This window comes from Anopheles darlingi, chromosome 3, assembly GCF_943734745.1.
Source record: "Anopheles darlingi chromosome 3, idAnoDarlMG_H_01, whole genome shotgun sequence".
Taxonomy (NCBI): Eukaryota; Metazoa; Arthropoda; class Insecta; order Diptera; family Culicidae; genus Anopheles; species Anopheles darlingi.
In genome coordinates, this window is record NC_064875.1 from 7,149,642 (window position 1) to 7,162,790 (window position 13,149).

Consider the following 13,149-nt stretch of genomic DNA (forward strand, 5'->3'; position numbering starts at 1 on the left):
TGCTGCATGTTTTGAAAAACGATTGAGTCGATCATCAGAAATGGTCAAAATTTTAATAGTATCAACTTACGGTACATAACAATACTTTCAAGAGCAAAATGTTGGCAAGTAACTTGAAAATCCGTTCTAATTGAGAAATATCGGTTGAAGTTACTTCTTAGCTGCTTCAGATGGAAAAACACCCTGTTCTTTACCGTTCTTCTATGTCCCTTTGTTAGTTTTAGGAATCAAATTAGTTGAAGTTATTTCACTTTACTTTGCCTTCAAGGATCCGAACGAATAATATCTACTACAAAGTGCTTCAAAACAATCTCTATCACCTCGGAATTATATAGAATTTCTCTGGACAAACTTCTGGAAAGATGAGTAGGCTAAAAGATAATCAACTTTGGTTTAACTTTTTTGTTAAATTGCGTGTAGACGGAACCAACCGACCCCGTATTATTGGTCACCATGCAACGGTCGACCAGCATACTCTATCGTGCTCGCGAATTTGTTCGCGTTTGACTCTCTCTCTCTCTCTTCCTCAGGAATTCGCTCTTTTTCCGGCTTATCGCCGAGATAGCGGGGGATCCTTGAGGTTCTCGCGAGGTTCCGAGTTTCATTTTCGTTCTGCAACTCGTTCGGTATGGACATCGTCGCGAGTGCGCCAGCAGCATCCGAATCAACAACCGCTAGTCCAGCGATGTCGTCCTCGTCGTCGACGGTACCGGCAACAGCACCGACAGCAGCGGTCGTGGCCGCCGCTATCGCGTCCCGGTCGCTGCGTGTGCGTACTTCCAGCCAAAGTGGTGGCCGACAGGCCGGAGAAGTGCTGAACGAGATCCAACTCTGTCCGAGCGTTATGTCGGAGGGAACGCGCAAAATGCTGCCCCCGACAACTGAAACCATCCAAACGAAACCGTTCCCGATAAGAGGTGAGTTGGGGAGAAGGGTGGGCCATGGATTACGCGCCCGTGGAAACTATGGCAACGATGGATTTAATTGGCGGCTTCGGTTGCTTTCTGTGTTGGTGCGGTGCGGTGTGTGAGAAGGAAGTGCGTACTGACGACGCGCGGTATCACGCCACCTTGCGCTCGCGGCGGTGTGGCCATGAACGTGACCGCTGCTCTAGCATATGCGTGTGCTTGTATGTGTTCCTGTGGGAGAGTTATGCGAAGATATGCTCTGGCGACTAGCGGGAGATGTCGCGATGATGACGATGATGATGGATGGATGGACGCGCGCGTATTCCGGTGAGTCCACCGGATCCCAGCACGCCTTGCCTACTCCCGGAAGTGTATTTTCGCGTGGGGACAATATATTGGAACGCTCGGGGACTCGCGAAACGGAGTGACCGCCCGGGGCGACGAGTGGTACGGCAAAATATTCGAATATTCGAAACTAAAAATAGATTCCCGGTTAAATGTTGAATCGAATCCACGTTACAAACACACCCATCAGAGAAGTAGCAGTTGCCGGCCAGCACGAGTTGGGGGTCGTCGCATGTTGGTCTGCTGACGGTAGGTGGTGAAAATGGTTCAAAACGTTGAGGAAAGCATTCGTTCGGATGGTCGGGTTTGAGGGATTCTAGCGCGCCTCTTATCGCTCCCGAAATCCCGCGGGTCACCTGGTGGTTGTCAGCTGGTTCTGTGGTGATGATGGTGGTAATCGTTGTTTTGAATGCAGTTTTTGCTTCTGTTTCGTCCGGGTTTTTTTTGGCACCTCTGACTCGTTACGAAATCCGGGGGAAGCATGATGGGCAGTTCGCGCGGAAGCTATTTTGTTGCAGTGCAGGATGCAAAATACAAATACACGTACAAACGCCGTGGTAGTAGAAGAAAGTGCAACAGCTATGTGTAATGAAGGCGCAGTTGCAACGGCCTTGAATTTGATGCGTTTCTTATGGAGTGTATTTTTCACATTCTCGAAGAGATACTGGAATACGCTCTGTAAATCACTGATTGTACTATAATGATGATGACGCCTCACACACCGCACATCGTTTTCTGAAGAACTCTAGATGAGTAGGCCATGCCGCGAAACCACTCATCGTTTGTAGCGGCTGATAAGTAATTACTCAGCGATACAGTCCCTACCTCACGGTTCTCCAATGGTACAAAAGGTTAACCGGAGTACACGTCCGTCTTTCCATATCAGTCGCCTCCAAGTGCGAGAGACCATTTAATGCTGCAATCCAACGACATATGTTTCGCTGTCCCACATAATTCCCCATCTTCATTGTGCATCTCGAAGGGACAACAAGTGGTGAACCATGCAAACGTGCCTTCCTTTCTCGGCACGGCACTCGTTAGACAACACCTACCAAGTTCACGGAACGGTAGCCTTGGAGAAAATCTGGTGAGCGCATAAACGGGTATTCATTAGGAGAGAATGAGGAATACAGGATACTGCTGCAGCAGGTTGACACGGGCCATGCATCTAATCACAATCACCAACGTCCTTGAACTTGAGCATAATGCGAGTTGCCGGTTCTACATGCTCACGGTGGCATTCCCTTACGTGTCTTGAATGTTTATTCAAGCATGGAAGGAGGGACCAGAACCGTTCAAGCGTTTGAAAGTGCAACCAAGCGACAGCCGATGACGTCCACACATTTGCGATACTCCGGCCATCCTAATCAGCAACAGCAGCATGAAGCGCGTATATTGGTCATCGTGTTGTAAGGATTCCTTCGAAGCATTAGGAATGCGATTTGGGGCAGCTCCAGTGAACAATAGTAGCACAGATAATTCGACGATTAACTTTCACTGCTTCATCAATCGATCACACCACTGACGGCAAACAGCTGTTGCTAGCGGCGAATGGCTTCTGTTTAAATATTATCTTATTGATTGGATTGACCGCAGAACTCGTCAACATTATTAAGCACTGCACCACACTGTGTGATAATACACTCGAATGAATAATCAATTAAGGGCGCAACAATCTATGAGCGGAAGGCGGGACCGACGCATACCACCCAGTCTGTATCGTATCCACGTGCTAGGCATGGGGCAACCATGCTGGCAACACCCCCGCCACGCAATCCACGAGACGGCATCGTTGAACTTGGCCGATATGAGCATGAAGCGATCGATAAGATAGCCCCATTAACCGGCCGGCTCTGATGTTTCGTGGTTCCTGGAAGGAACTGATAAGAAGAGTTAAACCTTTTAAAAACAGACCAGATTCTATGGCTTCAGCGTGGCGCGTAATTGTTTCACAATAAATACCCTTCTCATACGGTTGATGGATGGTAGGTTACCAGGATTGTTAGAGGCGCCAAAAGGAAGCGCCAACTGCCAGTCTTGCAACAAGTCGTCCTTGAACTGTAATTGGATATTTGCTTGCTTCCGGTTAATGCCAAGGCCTACTTCTTCCCCAGCCAAGAACTGACCTAAATGAAGAGGAGTAGCAAGGTCAAAGTGTGCTCATTACCGCATTACTCGACTACTAGTAGTGCCGGGTATATTGGGCACCTTGCACGAACCTATTTAGTGCATCAAACACTCCGAGGATATCATTGACGGCAACAACCTCTGCTCGTCCCGGTTCTTGGCGGGATGCCTTCAAAACACGAAAGCAGCAGCTGTGTAGCCTCATAATCTGATCCGATAGTGGAAACGCACACTGATACCGACCGTGTCGGGCCGCATCGCAAAATGAGGCTGTCCGTGACGCAAATGATCTGCGGATGTTTTGCGACGCAATCAACACAACCCAATACGTCGATCGCCGTGGAGTGAAACTCGAGCCGCCTTTCTTGGAGTCCGTCTTCCGATGACCACAAGGTCGTCGATGATCCCGTAATCGGTTACGTAGCGTGTCGCCTGATAATGACTTTCGCTCGGTTCTGTACTTCGCGCTTATCAGCCACCACTGTTTATGCTCCTGTTGGGGCCGTTTAGAGATGGCACCGTGCGCTGGTTGAGCGAAAGTGATTGCAGAGTAAGACGTTGATTCGGGGTTTCGGTAAAAAGTAACCCTGTTGCCAGGGCCACGTTAACGGGTAACGATGAGCATTATCATCCCGATGACCCGACCCGAGGGGGGCAGGTATTGTTTTCGCTATCACCGCGATACTATACCCCATTGGACATTGGTTATTGGTGGAAGTAAAATCTTTTATCATATTGCAGCAATTTTCCTAGCATTTTTTGAAATGGCTTAGTGAGAGATGCCTTTAAAAACAGTAACAAAAGACGTAGTATCGTGTGACTCACTTCAGTGCATACTGCAGTGAGTGACGCGGATTCTCCGGCAGCAAGATATCCCATTTCCAGTTTATCACAAACCCGCGAACGCCATGAAGCGTGAAGAGGTGGTATCACCAGAGGTTGCTCCTCGGTTTCGCACCATTTGATGATAAACAAGCACGATGGGTATGTTCGTTGAGGGGTCAGCTGAATTGTAGCCAAGAATCGTGCGCAAACTACTTGCCACAATTACATTGTATCTATTGGGTAGAAAATGGCTCCCAACAAAGAGCTAAACAATTTTGGCGGCAAGAATGAAGAACTCGTCCATGTGACGCATTATTCAGTTGTTGGGCCCGATTGCTGTGCCCTAAAGACGTGGTATGACTTGGAATCACCACTCCAAGTATTTCAAGGTCAACGCCCTTCGTTTATAATGTTTGATATTTGTTTTGTCTATCCTATTTCCGGTTGCTTAATCCCCAATCCGCACGAATGCGTTCTTAGTATTTTTGTTGTTGACAAACGCTTGGTTTTAACCGGTTCGCTCCAACGCGGCATGGATTTTGCATGAAATATTCATTCACGATAAGACATTCACCTTCGTACCTAAACCACGGTCAATTTGAGTAAGAATTTGTTAAGCATCTTAATAGATAGGCTTTTAGCGTCACAGCGCGATGCATGAAACTGCTAATAGGTGTTTCTCCTCTCGCTGTGCCCTCATGCAGTGCTAAAATGTGCAGCAGCAATTCGTGATTCCTTCGACAGGCCTGCACGTCATAAGGGGCGTGTAGGAGTTGGCTAGAGTATGGCACGTGTGTTGGCCACGTTTTGGCGCAAAAAAATCGCCACACCTGCTGGCATTAGGTATTACCAGGATTAGTTGCATCCTTATTTCCACAACCAATTATCGATTAGCGATTAGCGACCGCTGTTGATGAACGCGTCGTGCAACTGGTCCACTAGGATATCGTGTTGACAATTTCGATCAATTTACTCGCGGGTTAATATCTTTGGCCCCTTTTTGCATCATTATCGTTCATCGAGGTTTCGAGGTGCATGTCTCCTAGCTCGTGCTTAATTGTCACGCTGCTACGCGTTCTCACAACATGAGCTCGATCACGATCTGGTCACGTGACTCAAATTTGGCTGTCCGTCAAGAGGGCCGGTGCTGATGATCGTTCCATCGCCAACGTCGGCGCTATGCTGACGTCCGGCATCCGGTGGGAGAATCATCTAAGACATCAGTAAAAGTGGTATTTTTGGTACGGGATAACGGCAAAACGGAGACAAATTTGCGCAGCCCATGTCGCTGTTGTCGCTTCCCGGGATCCGGTTTACAACAGTCCTCACACTCCGGTCGCCCGTTGACCTTCACGCCACTCTTCCGACAATCAACTCGCGGTGGCGGCTAAGTGTATGGCGTGTTGTCCCAAAGTGAAGCTGAATTCTCAGCTGACTCAGGTGGGGACGTCACTCGGATTACTCCATACCCCGGACGTACAGAAATGTATGATGCGGGCGTGTATCGTTCGATTGTTTGCGTGGGGAGTCGTTAAATATGATACCAAACAGCTTCTGCTTTCTGTGTAAATGCATTGGTGTCTCAATGAAATCACCGGTTCGTCCAGAGGTTTCAGGGTAGAAGAGTGCGCGGAGTGCAGTTGAATGAAACGGTATTTACGGATCGGAATTGCAAATTGTTAGTAAACGAACCGGGCCACGGGCTAGAGCACGTGTTGCGCTGCTAGTGCGGTGGATATCGCTCTGTAGAGCGAGAAAAAAACACGCAAAACTTGTTGTGAGTGTGAATCGGCAGGCAGTACAATGTTTGCCACGATTGTATTAGAAGAAATCCAATGCTGCTTTCTACCAGACAGTCTGCATGCGTATTGCACGTGGTGCCAATCATAGAATTATCCTATTTTCGCTATAATTTTACACCTGAACGCAATGGTAAATTACAGAGCACAAACTGGTCATTGAAAATCAACAATAGTGGACATTATTATAGAAAGAGACCCTTTGAAGTGTATCTAGACATGAGGCGTCATGGTTTCGATCTGCTGTAGGCAATGATTTACTCTCATTATCAACGGGCCAGTGGGCATCATGTTCGTCATGTAATAGCATATGCAAACCGTCCAAAAGAATGCTCCACTACTGTACATCATACATGCACAAAATTGATGAGATTATCGAATTCATGTTTATCGTGTACTACATCGTGGCTATCAATAAAGGGCGGGAAGGGTTCGGAAATCATAGCGGAATCGTTAAGAGAAAAACGAAGAAGAAAGAATCCTCAAACCAGAATAATGGCAGGAAAAAGACTCATAATTGTGAACCTTAAAAAATTCCAAGCGATTTCCTGGCGTAGCGGTTATTTCACCCGCCTAACGACTGATTTGAATTTGAAAAATTGTACAAATCGTGTTTATAAGCCATGGTTACCATAAAATCGGGATCCCTCTAGTGGCCGGTGGCAGAAGTTTATTTACAGTGATGATCGATAAAATATAAGCATTTTGCCCAAAATAAAGCAAAATTTTCAGGAAAAGTTGGGAAAAATGGGCTGCGTGTCCCTGTGCCGTTGTTGTTTTTTGGGAGCGCCGGTCGCAAAAAAAATCGTTGCACTGAGAAATTACTTTTTTGTGCGTTTCTGCTACTCCTTTCGAATTAATACTCCCAAAACGGACACTTAGTGGCTGCTAGTGGACTAACCAAAGGGAAAGTGATCAACAATATTAATCTGTGGGAGTCCGTGGCTGGTGGTCGTCGCTAGTTTTGTGCTACTTTCTGTGGTCCGACAGCGGTGGTGATCGGCATCGTCGAATTAAATTGTGTTATCTAATATTGCGACCGCGATCTATCCGTGCCGGTTGCTACCGGCCAACGTAACAGGACAGCATTGTGCAAGATCCGATTAATTGAACAGAGCCATAAACAATCGCCAGCCGCTGCAGTGACGACGCGTTTTCCGTCTTGCAACCATGGCAACGAAAAGGAACGACAGCAGCAGTAGCGACAACATGATATCGCTTGGGTGGAAATTCCTGAACAAGGAAACGTTCGGAAATGGTGCGACGCCGTGACCGTGGCCGGACTGAAAATGTACGGTGGACAATTGAATAATGTATCTCTTCTATCTCACATCCGCGATTGCAGGCGAGCGAGCAAACTACGTCAACAGTCCGCATGTGATCGCGATGGTCGGACTGCCGGCCCGCGGTAAGACGTACATCTCGAAGAAATTGTCCCGCTACCTGAACTGGATCGGCATCAACACGAAGGTGTTCAATCTGGGCGAGTACCGGCGACATGCCACCGATGCCTACCGGAGCCACGAGTTCTTCCGTCCGGACAACGAGGAAGCCATGGCTATCCGGCAGCACTGTGCCGAGCTGGCGCTTGAGGACGTCTGCAACTGGCTCGAGAATGGTGGTGAAGTGGCGGTAAGTAACCCCACCGGCAGCCGAGTAATTGCCCCCCACAATCTTAGGCGGTAGATAACGGAAAGAGCGAGCTCGAAACGCTGGGATAAGAGGAATACGATCTTATCGCTATCCAGCCCATTCCATCGGTCATCGATCTATCCCACAACAGAAGCTCACTAATCGTATAGATTTAAAGCCGAAGGGGCATGATTGATATTGATAAATTTGGCCGTGGTGTGTGTACTAATCCTTCGGTAAACCGACGGTTATCAAACGCCACCCTCGTCACGAACATGGCTGTTTACCAACGCTTGTCATCATCATTCTAGACGATAAGCCACGTGCGGCGACGGTGGTGCTGATGTAGAATGACCCCGCGAAATGTTTATTCAACGATGCATGGAAAGGCCTAGAAAGCGGCGCTGGTCTCTTGTGAATGGTGTGCAATTGCTGCACTGGAACGCGCCTTGTTATGATTCGTAATCTGTGGATGCATTCGTTCGTTGCATCGTAGAGCCTAGCAATGCACTCAATTTGTAATCGCTTCTCGTCTGCTATTCTTCTTCTTCATGTAGGTGTTTGATGCGACAAATTCGACACGCGATCGGCGCCAGATGATCCGCGAGATCGTGGTGAAGAAGATGGGCTACAAGCTGTTCTTTGTCGAATCGATCTGTGACGATCCGAGCATCATCGAGCAGAACATAATGGTAAGTTTGGAAGCCCTGGTGGATGGATAAATTATAGAACTGGCTTCAGATTAGGCACATTAGACAAACGAACCAAAAATTAAGGGGGATGGCTTTTGACGAACGACTTACCCACGGCTCATTCATCATGTATGCATTCACTCAGGTTAAGCTCAGTGGCCTGGAACATCATCCTCCACTGTTGTCGAACGAGGTGACTATCGAACGGTATCCCAACAGGTTTTTAAACGTCCTCACTCACACCATTCGTTCGTTGTTACCCTTCTATTGTGCTTTTGTTTGTTTAACAATAATCATATCGCCTAGAGATTCTATCTTGCGCTACTTTCAAGTGCAACAAAGCTCTTTCGACGTTCGGCAGGGTCTCCCAACCTTCGGCCGCAACTAACTCGAGAATTGATTGCAGAAAGGAGCCAACTTTCGCCAAACGCTCCGGACGCAAGCGATGGCAGTTGGCAGCCATCAGTGCTACCGTGGTTATAGCTTCGGTCAACATTTCCCGCTCGGTTAAGGGATGGCGATTGGAGCCGGAATGTTTTTCCATACTTGAAAAAGTGATTTTTTCCGTACAGCTGTTTTTAAAATTGCCTAACTTTTGATGAGATATACCGAATAGAATATATGATTTTGATATCTAGCTAGCTTACTATGATTCAATGATTTCAGATTGATCCTTTGCTTTTCTTGCGCATAAATGCAAAACTTTCCCATGTGAACACAAATTTTGAGATTTGTTTTAAATTCATTTTTAAAAAGCCTCTTCCTCTTTTCATGAGACAAATGTTTTTATGGATTAAATGCAGGTTGCAACAAATTTCAAGAAAAAATGTACCGATTTTCATCATTTCTACGGTGTATTGCTTATGTATTCAGTTCAGTTCATCGTAGAATTGTCTTAACCCATGGTGTTGATGACTTTTTTTCCTTAAAAACGCATGGATTCTGTGACACATTTTTGAAAGTACTAGAGGTGTGCTGTGTTCATTATGTGTTGAGTATGCCATGGAATAATGTTATCTTAGCCAATCGTGTCATCATCGCTGTTAAGAATAATTTCCAAGTAACTCCTAAACGGAAAACAATACTGAAGACTTCCCCGTCCCTTGTTCCCCCTCCCCGTGCGTCTCAAAGTGTGTACCGTAACTAACACCGTGTTCTGTGACCTTTTCCCTCATTTTACACCCGCATCATTTGTGCGCGCAATCCCGTTTGTAGGAGGTAAAAATCAGCAGCCCTGACTACCGCAACATGAACGTGGATGAAGCCCTGTCCGACTTTCGATTGCGCATCGAACACTATCAGGAGCGGTACGAGGTACTGAGCGAGGAGCTGGAGAAGGATTTGTCCTACATGAAGATCTACAACACTGGCGAGAAGGTGGTCGTACACAAGCATGAGGGCCACATACAGTCCCGTATCGTCTACTATCTGATGAACATTCACATCACACCGAGAACGATCTATCTGACCAGAGTATGTGTATCCTTGACCTCTATGGCGGTTGGTTTATTTGATCAGCAGTCTAATCGTTCCTTTTCCTATTTTCGGAAACTAGCACGGTGAAAGTGAACACAACCTACAGGGACTGATTGGAGGAGATTCGAACCTAAGCGAACGCGGTCGTCGCTACGCACAAGCACTGGCGAAGTACATTGACGAGCAGCAAATTGAAGGACTGCGTGTCTGGACATCGTGGCTAAAGCGAACTATCCAGACAGTGGCAGACGTGAACGCACCGCAGGAGCGCTGGAAGGCACTGAACGAGATCGACGCCGTAAGTAGCATCTACAGCCGTATGACTCGTTCGCTCGGTAACGGTTTAATAATTTGTGTTATGTCCTTTGCAGGGTATCTGTGAGGAGATGACTTACGAGGACATTCAACAGCGATTCCCGGAGGAGTTTAAGGCACGTGATCAGAACAAGTTCGCCTACCGCTATCCACGCGGGGAAAGCTACGAAGATTTAGTCGTCCGACTGGAACCGGTCATGATGGAGCTTGAGCGACAGGGAAACGTCTTGGTTGTTTCACACCAGGCCGTGCTGCGCTGCGTGCTCGCCTACTTCCTGGATAAATCGGCCGGTAAGTGCAACAGGCGATCTCCCTTGGAACCTCGATTGATAATTCTGCTTTGTCTGCTCTCCAGATGAACTACCGTATCTGAAAGTGCCTCTTCACACGATCATCAAACTGACACCGGTCGCATACGGCTGCAAGGTGGAACACATTATGCTGCCTATACATGCCGTCGATACGCACCGTGGCAAACCGGAGGTAAGCCAAACGATGTGCGCTATCCGAGATTATCTCTAACACCAGTAGCTACTGACCCCGTTTGTTCATGTGCAAGCAACGTCGATAATTCGCTTTTGTGGTGTTGTGTGAGTTTTATACTGTTGGTTTAAGGTGCTAATATGCTCGGTTCGGCTTTTTCTGGTTTAGTTTCGTCCGCGTATAGTCCCGAGGAGAAGTGAATCTTTTAATTATCTTTTCAGCAGCAGCATCAAGTATTTTATCTTCTAATCTCTTTGGCATGCTCTTCACTCCTACCTCAATTGTGAGCGTGTCTATCTATTTCACATCTAACCGGTCCTTTTCTTCTGAAAGTCTATAATTAACGTTCTTCCCTTAGCCTGTTTGCTTCTGATTCGAGTTGATACATTCCTCTGACATTCCTTTCTGTTAGAGGTACAAGCTGGGACAGATCCATTATGTACTATTGACCTTACATACTGCCCCTTGTATATCTAATAGCCAACTAACGGTAATTGGTAGTCACACAAAATAGAGTTTATAAAAAATTTCATTTATTTCACTTTCAATTAATCGATTATGGTTCAATTCCTGCCCTTTTTTCGCGATTGTTCACATGCGATCGCTTTTCCAAACGCTTTTTTCTTCTGCACTCGTCTCCGTACGCTCCGATCCATCGATCGCTGCCCTTTTCCCACCTATCCGACACGCCCGATCCCGCCATGTCCTTCCTTTCCTTTTTCTCTTCATCAGAACGAGCAGCAGGAGGACGATCTGGAAGATTCCTTCGACAGCACCGTCGGCGGTAGCCCACCGAACGGAAAGCAGATCCTTATCAATGGCACGAACGGGGAATGTCGCTTCTTCCCCAACAACTCCTAGAGACAACTCCAGCACAAAAATACCTACAAAAACACAGCCTTACAGCTCTCTTCACGGGTGGAGGTCGGAATACGTGTATTTCTCGTTTCCTTTATTTGATTTGCTGCTTCTTTCTCTTCTCTTGGATCGCTTCTCAGTGGTGGCTGATATGTTTGCTTTGCATTTTGGGGCGGAGGAGGAATTTAAAATCTGTTGTTCTCTATACCTTGCTAATGCTCCTCTTTGCCATCACAAGAATATCATAATCATCATGTTCAGATAGTAGCATTGCTGATCATAATTTTTGTTATTAGAGGTGGTACGATGAAGCCTCGCTGTTTACTGCTATTTGGTTGTTAAGATTATTGCCTTATTAAGTTTTGTTTGGAAAGTGTTTTTATTATTTTATCACGTTCGTTATCATATGGTTGTATTCGTTTATTAAATGATTGGTTACTGCATCAACATCGTCTGCACATATTTGCTCTTTACATATTTACTATTCTTCACATTCCCTCAGCATTACCAGCACTGGTTTACCTTACGTTTTGATAGACCATCTTCATCAATTAAATTGCTGCCACTATGCTTCATTGAGCTTTCGTTATCCGTAGTAGAATTACAAAAAAATATATAAGCGAGTAAAAACCGGGGTCAGAGCGCTTGGTTTGCTTAGGGTACGCACTGCGGGGGGTTGAGACCACACCACGGCACACGCTAACCGCCCTTTGCTGAACTGGGCATTCTTCTTGCAGGTTCCAGGACATCTGGATGCAAAGTTCGTGGGAAAACCGGACCCCAATCCATCGGAAAAGAAGTAGGCACCGATAGCACGTTCGAGCTGGCATTGATGAGCAAAACGAATCGGATCGTAGCTGGCGGTCGTCCTTAAAGATGCATTTCATTCGTTGCCCGAGATCCACAAAAAAGAAAAACGTTCCGTTGGAATCGGCCACCAAACGAGCGACCGGTAGCCGTGGTGTATTTTGAGGCTAAATAGCGTCGTGACCATCCCAGAGGGGATGACTTAAGTTTAAGAAACACCCGTCCCGACATTCTTTTTCGCATGGCTGCGGCGTATCACCACTTTCTCGTCTGCAGAACAGTGCAGAGCCACCCAGAACAAACACAATCACCTGTAAATAATATTACAGTGCTGCATTAAGGAGTTCGTTCTTCTTAAGCTTTATGTTCGTTGAGTTTGTATTGCAGAGGTTTGCTTTTATATGTTTTTACAACAGGCATGAGCTCGTGCCACGTGTTATAACAATTTCTTTAAGTTAATATATGTTTTAATACTCTTAGCAATCCCGCTATAATAGACAAGAACAAAGTAAGCAGAAGGTTTTTAGGAGGGGAAAAAGACAAGCGAGTGCAGAGTTTCTATCGCTGCATTCCAAATGTTACGTTATCTGAGAAGCTCTTCAGTTGAGACAACACTGTAGGCTAGGGAAGAGTCGGAAAAGGATCACATGCCGGTTAGCAGAAGAAGGGGTTCTATGGACTAGGCTGACCGAAAAAGAAAAGGCTTAATAAAATTGACCAATATCAAGGCAAGACCGTTGGAAGAGGACATTGAGAGCAGGTGTACCCTTTTTGCGCTGGCTGGAAAACGGGAAATGGATATTGTTGGTAAGTTGTTTGTTGCATGGTTCGATTGCTGTTTATTTGGTTTGTATCTAACTTTCCATTTTCAACGTTCTTGAT

General features: G+C 46.4%; 1 protein-coding gene across 3 annotated transcripts; it reads left to right on the forward strand.

Moving 5' to 3' along the window:
- The first annotated feature begins 601 nt into the window (after positions 1-601).
- LOC125953966 (6-phosphofructo-2-kinase/fructose-2,6-bisphosphatase-like) lies at positions 602-13,017 on the forward strand. 3 transcript variants are annotated; one of them, XM_049683865.1, is made up of 9 exons: positions 602-917; positions 7,350-7,636; positions 8,194-8,328; positions 9,544-9,801; positions 9,884-10,102; positions 10,176-10,410; positions 10,475-10,602; positions 11,335-11,526; positions 12,198-13,017. In XM_049683865.1, exons 1-8 carry the CDS (start codon positions 629-631, stop codon positions 11,461-11,463), a joined length of 1,680 nt encoding a protein of 559 aa, XP_049539822.1. In that variant the 5' UTR covers positions 602-628; the 3' UTR covers positions 11,464-11,526; positions 12,198-13,017. The 3 variants fall into 3 exon arrangements, with proteins under 3 accessions (XP_049539822.1, XP_049539823.1, XP_049539824.1); XM_049683867.1 differs by lacking the exon at positions 602-917 and adding an exon at positions 6,782-7,262; XM_049683866.1 differs by lacking the exon at positions 11,335-11,526 and having other exon boundaries at positions 603-917.
- The last annotated feature ends 132 nt before the right edge of the window (positions 13,018-13,149 follow it).

What these genes read in the sequence shown, in the direction of transcription:
- LOC125953966 (XM_049683865.1), top strand. Translation starts at nt 629, where the DNA reads ATGGACATCGTCGCGAGTGCGCCAGCAGCATCCGAATCAACAACCGCT. An exon ending in AGAATGGTGGTGAAGTGGCG is followed by an intron (nt 7,637 to 8,193) that starts GTAAGTAACCCC and finishes TTCTTCATGTAG; the next exon opens with GTGTTTGATGCGACAAATTC. An exon ending in CACTGAACGAGATCGACGCC is followed by an intron (nt 10,103 to 10,175) that starts GTAAGTAGCATC and finishes TGTCCTTTGCAG; the next exon opens with GGTATCTGTGAGGAGATGAC.